Below are 5905 nucleotides of genomic sequence, written 5' to 3' on the forward strand. Positions count from 1 at the left end.
CCGGTACCGTTTCCACCCTCCCCTTCTGCGATCTCCACGAACAACGCGTTCGCAGCCTGCGAGCACATACATCCTCCTCCTCCTCCTCCTCCTCCTCCCCTTCTTTGTTCCTCTCTTTTTCACCTTTTTTCACCTCTCAACACCGCGCTCACCTCCGCTATCCGCCACCATCACCTTTGTTTCTTCCTCTCTTATTTCTGTTGTTCGACTTTCAGTCTAGTCTGTTTTTCGCTCAGTCACCGACCGTAATTTAATAATGAGAATGAATTAATGAGAGAAAAATTAATCCTTGTACCGAACGAAGTTTATATACATTTTCACGAGATTAAGTAATGATCGATCAAGCACCATTTATGCAAGCCACTGCTGACGTTTCAAAAACTTTTATACGCGTACTTAAATTTCCCATAAATGCATTAAATTCGTGGTCTACTTATCATCGTTTTGGTCGCTATACCGAAGGTGTATCATTTATTTCTAAAGTAAACAGCGTTCTATGGCTAGCTACTAATATTCGATAATGTTTTCTCGCGGGAGAAATTTCCGCCCCGCGCAGAATTTTCATTTTCTCGGGGCTGGCTCTCGACTTTCGCGGTACCGTCGAAAAGAGCGAAACACCGTGCCGAGGGAAATAAAAAGGGACAGAGATCGCTCAGCCCGTGTATATATACCACACGTACCTACCCCGCGGTACATCTCCCCTTTCTCTCTTCCCCGTTGAAGTCAGATCGCCCACGGGGTTCCACCGGGCCGTCGTTATTATATGTTATCGCCGTGGAAGGTATGGGAACCGGCCCGAGGGGGCACCGGATACCTACGTCGGTATTTCCCCCTCGTTGTGCCATAACGCACCATCGAGGTACACGAAGAACCGTGGCTCTCTCTCTCATCTTGTTCTCTTTTTTCGCTGTCTCACTCGGTTCGTGCTCTCCCTAGCGGCCTTCGTCTTTTAACGCTCTCTTTCTGTCTTGTCCTTTTTCCAGAGCACACGTCTATTATATGCTAAATTGCGACGACCTTCGGCCGCGAATGTGCTGACCGCTATCAAAAAATGTATTGAAGTCGGTGCTCTAGCGATTTCGCGGGGGTTACAAGGGGTTAGGATCATTTGTTATTAATTCTATTTTCTATGAAACGAGATTAATCCAATAGCTCGGTAATGTCGTCATTAAGTATGATAAATTCAACAAGAACCATTCTTCAGCAGCAGGCCAACTGCAACTATCTAAAATGAGGGATACGTTGCTTTAATGTAGTGTCAGACGCAAAGCGTTGAGATATTAGCGCAATTTGTATTTAGTAATACTTGATCTTATAGAGCGGGACCACACTCGAAGTCGAGATTAAACTTTATTACACTCGCTGTGTACAAACATATGAATTGTAGTTATAAGCGGTTAGGGAATTACTTAATACGCGCATATTTATTAATCATTTGCAACATGAACTTTATTATCCAGTGTGCATAGTACTCGCAACACGGAGTAATCATGTCTTGCCTCAGATTTCCGTAATGCATTCATCTCTACTCGCTGTTAACTCCAATTACACTAAAAAAAACTCGTCTGTTGCACATTTCCATTTGTGTCAGGGATGAAGGCAAATATTTATTGACTTTGATCTATACTATTCTGTTTTTAACATTGCAACTACGAAACCAGTCAAAGAGACTGGAGAATTTTGAATGGAGAACTTTATGTATAAAAAAAAATCGGTAGTTCTAATCTTAATCAAGAAAGTATTTTCTGCGGAAGACAAATTTTTACACTGTATAAGAACAGTGTCATGATTTCAAGTTTTTTCAAGAAATGTTATTTATTTGAAACACTATCAGATTTGATCCGAAACGCGTTTGATATTGTGACAGACGCTTTCTAAAGTGCCGGAAAAGGTGGCACGATTCGACAACGTCCAGTCTACATCGCGCCTACGGATCCCCAGCCTTCTTAATCCCTCTTCCTTTTTATTTTCTCTCGCCTTCCATTCGAGTTTCTCTCGATCCCTCCCGCGTCCGCCCTTTTTCCCGGATGGTCCAGAAGGCAGCTTTCACGAAAATAATAGCCGCGTCTACTCCCCCCCCGGCGTTAAAAAGCGTGATACCCGATCACGATAATCGAGCCTTGAGATTGAGCGATCGTGCCCGCAATAAACAAGAATATTTTAATAGTTGCTCTTTGTTTTTTGACTTATCATTAATGAGTTTATTCTGCAAATAGAATTGAATATAGAATCTGATCAAAAGCCGTAGTTCAAGTATTTTGATACAACATTTTCGTCACACAGTTGCCGCCGAGCTTACGACGCATGTCCTTACCGAAACCGCCACTTTAAACATTTCCCTTGAAACAATTTCCATTAAGTTTTCATTGATACAAAATGACAGTGAGTCGGCATATAGCCTTTAGTTAGCGGCGCGTCGTGGCATGACGAAATGCACGTTTACGACGTGACGTTAATCGATCCGGGGCGCGTCGGATCGCCAGTTAAAATGAACCGAGGGAGGCGAAAAGAATTTCGGTTGCACATCTGCGGCTCCCTCGGACGCGGCGCTACACGTTTAACTCCGAGCGATTTCGGCAGGTGACCGAAATTTCGGCACCTGCCTCGTCTCAACGAGGCCTCGTCAACGCGAAACCGTAATTTATATGTATGTCGCTGAACGCGTAATGCGACCGACCGTTTAACGTTTTATCAATGGAATCGATCAACGAGATTTAAAAACGATGGGAAATGCACCGCGGGCGTGTGTACACAAGAGAAATTGTGAACCGTGGGAAACAAATTCACAGATTCAATTTCATTTGTCTACAGATATTGAAAAAGATAAATTAGGCTGCGTTTTATATATGTATTTTTATACGTAGGAAATTAAGCGCGTTTCCCACTGGCCGGCGGCGCCGTTTCGGCGACACGGACAGGCAGGGCCGCAACGTTAAGTTTCAGCTTTTACACGCTCTTTCCTATACCTCGCAACTTAACGTTTCGGCCCTGCCTGTCCGTGCCGGCGTCGGCGGCCAGTGGGAAACGCGCTTTAGACGGAACGTTGAATGTATCCTGTCATATGAAGAAAGTATCGTTCTGGATTTCAGGTATCCGGAGTCGAGACTAGCGAAATTGTTCAACGGCAGCATCCCCATCGTACTCGATTCTCTGAAACAGCATTACTTCATCGACAGAGACGGCGGTATGTTCAGACACATCCTGAATTTTATGAGGAACTCTCGGCTGTTGATACCGGAGAATTTCGCCGACCTGGATCTGTTGTTAGAAGAGGCCCGATACTTTGACATCGCACGTAAGAGCATCCTCTTATGCGTTAACTATTTCATTTCACTCCTATCGTTTATCATAACCGATAAGTATGAATCTTTAACAGGAGAAACTACTTAGCTCTGTTCAATCTTACAAGTCCGTTACTGTTTGCTCGTCTGCCTTTTGAGATAGACGGAAGACGAGAAATGATCGTTCACATAAATCATGTTATCTGTACAGTAGGATCTCCCGTCGAATCATTTTTCCTGTCATTAACCGCTAAGACAGGCAGCGAGCAAAGTTCGCATAATGTTGCATTAAAATCCGTCGATATCTTGATGGACGGCGAAAGCCGATGAGTCTCACGAAACTCGCTGTATCGGTCGATCGTGATCACGTCTCCGTTTTCGTTGCATGAGAGAAAGGCAAACAGAAGCTCGATAATATATCAATTAATATTCAAGAAATCGGTTTTTCGACATGAACAGAACGTTCTTCCTTTCCGTTCTTTTACAGTCTTCTTAAAATTCATTCTTGTATAATTATTTTCATACTTAACATAAAATATCTGTACACACATATTTACCTTTTCCTGCTGTGTCTTTCTTTTTTATTTTCTTTTATACATTTATTCACGTAGTAATCATCTTCGGGTTTTGTGTCGCAGCTATGTGCAAGCAGTTGGAGCAGATGAAAAAGGAGCGCATAAAGAACGGTGCAAGGACAATGACCACGATGTCCTCCTCGTCGCCGAGCCTACCTCCGACGAATCAGTTAGAAACCCGCGGCACAGGTTGTACGACGGTGCCCTGCAACCGAGACTCGGACAAGATGCGGACGAACGAGGGTAACTGCAGCTACGAATGCGTGGCCCTTCACGTGAGCCCGGATCTAGGCGAGAGGGTGATGCTCTCGGGTGGCCGGGCATTGCTTGACGAGGTGTTCCCGGAGACGACGCAGGCGGTGATCGACGCTCGTTCAGGAGTCGCCTGGCACCAGCAGGACGCCCGCCATGTGATTAGATTCCCGTTGAACGGCTACTGCAAGCTGAACTCGGTACAGGCGATCACTAGGCTCTTAAACGCGGGATTTCGCGTGGTGGCCAGCAACGGAGGCGGTGTCGAAGGTCAGCAATTCTCGGAGTACCTGTTCGTTCGACAGGCCGTCAACACTTGACGGATTACGGCGCACCAGCGTAAGACCTGCTTGAGGACGGTTCGTTGCCTCCATGGCCCGACCGAGTAAAAGGTCCAGGAGAAATCTTCAAGACTGCATCACGAATGATGATGACTGTTCTGACGAACAGAGCGGTGTAGGGGTGTCGCGTGCATTGATTCTTCGTTCGGAGGGGCCGTCGGGCCCCGGGCTTACGGGAGAGATTTTTAAACTGCATTCAAAAGTAGAAAGGGCGATTATTTGCGATGAGACTACTGAAGGTTTCGCTTTTGAATCGTTTTGATAGGAAGGACTTTCGTAATCGTTCTGTACTCTGTGATATATCGAGTTTCGTTTTTCTCCTTGAGACCACACACACAGCTGTAAAGTATATATTATATTCACGAGGGACGTTAGTTAAAGAATGTTTTAATCGTAGGTGTTAAATGATTTATTCGTGGAGATTGATTAAAAAATAAATTAGTATTTAATTTACGCTGAGTTTTATTCCACAAATCAGAGCTTCACGAATCGAGTGCCTTGAGTTAAAGAAGTTTATGTTACGAAAGAGTTCGACTGAACATATTGTTAGAACTGAACCTGACTTGTAATTACGAGCATCGCCATTAGAATCGTTTCAGTGTCCTTAACAAAACTCAACTTTAAAACCATAGCTGTTATGTTTCGTCGAACGGTATCATCATACACGGTCGTGACCCACTTACGTATAAGTATACGTCGTAACTCCTTTACTTTGCTCTTATTTAATAAACTGTACCTATGTGTAATGTATTTAAATGCCATACTAATTACTGTAAATACCGCGAATAAATGTATCTAATATCTATACAGATAAACACGAATATTCTATGTACTTGAATCACCTAAAGAAGAAACATTTAATGACTTGATCTCATCTCACCTGTGTTCCTAATTATTAAATTAGAACAGATTGAAGATAAAATAAAATAGTTTTTTTTTTAAATATGGATTGTTCTCGATACAGAGCACTGTAGAAAAGAAACGAAATACTATTTTACTATTTAAAACAAGTCATTCGTTTGGGATTTACTTCACAGTAGATAGAAAATATCCTTTTCGTCATTCTGATAAATTAATAACTAGTTAGAGGGTGCGTCGAGAATGAAAAATCACGAATACGTGGGTATTCTATCTCCAGAGAGTGAAAAACTAATGGCAGTGCAACGAAATGGAAATAAAATCATTAGCCGAACAATGCAGTTTTCATGGTACAGAAATTGTGCAGAGCTCGAAGCTCGTTACGCGATATCCACGATTTCCATCCGATCGAGAGCAGCTCGTGCATTCTACGCGCTGACCTTCCGCTCTAATGACTTTCGATCGGTAATTCTTCAATGCAACAGAGAACAAAAAGCATGCCAATAAAAAATTGTATAAAACACATGCTAAATGATGTCGACGTTCACTTTAAATTTCCACTTCGAATGACGGATACCCTTCCCTATTTTATAATGGA

General features: G+C 43.1%; 1 protein-coding gene across 2 annotated transcripts in view; it reads left to right on the forward strand.

Moving 5' to 3' along the window:
* The window catches only part of twz (BTB/POZ domain-containing protein twz), a 27972-nt gene extending 23091 nt beyond the window's left edge, over positions 1 to 4881 (forward strand). For both annotated transcript variants that reach the window (XM_026814885.1, XM_018027210.2), the window contains exons 4-5: positions 3090 to 3295; positions 3920 to 4881. In XM_026814885.1, the coding sequence (XP_026670686.1) occupies positions 3090 to 3295; positions 3920 to 4428 (715 nt within the window). In that variant the 3' untranslated portion in view covers positions 4429 to 4881. The remainder of the gene's footprint in view (positions 1 to 3089; positions 3296 to 3919) is intronic.
* Positions 4882 to 5905: the final 1024 nt, after the last annotated feature.

Source organism: Ceratina calcarata, unplaced genomic scaffold (genome assembly GCF_001652005.2).
Source record: "Ceratina calcarata isolate Rehan_Ccalc_2016 unplaced genomic scaffold, ASM165200v1 scaffold405.2, whole genome shotgun sequence".
Classification (NCBI taxonomy): Eukaryota; Metazoa; Arthropoda; class Insecta; order Hymenoptera; family Apidae; genus Ceratina; species Ceratina calcarata.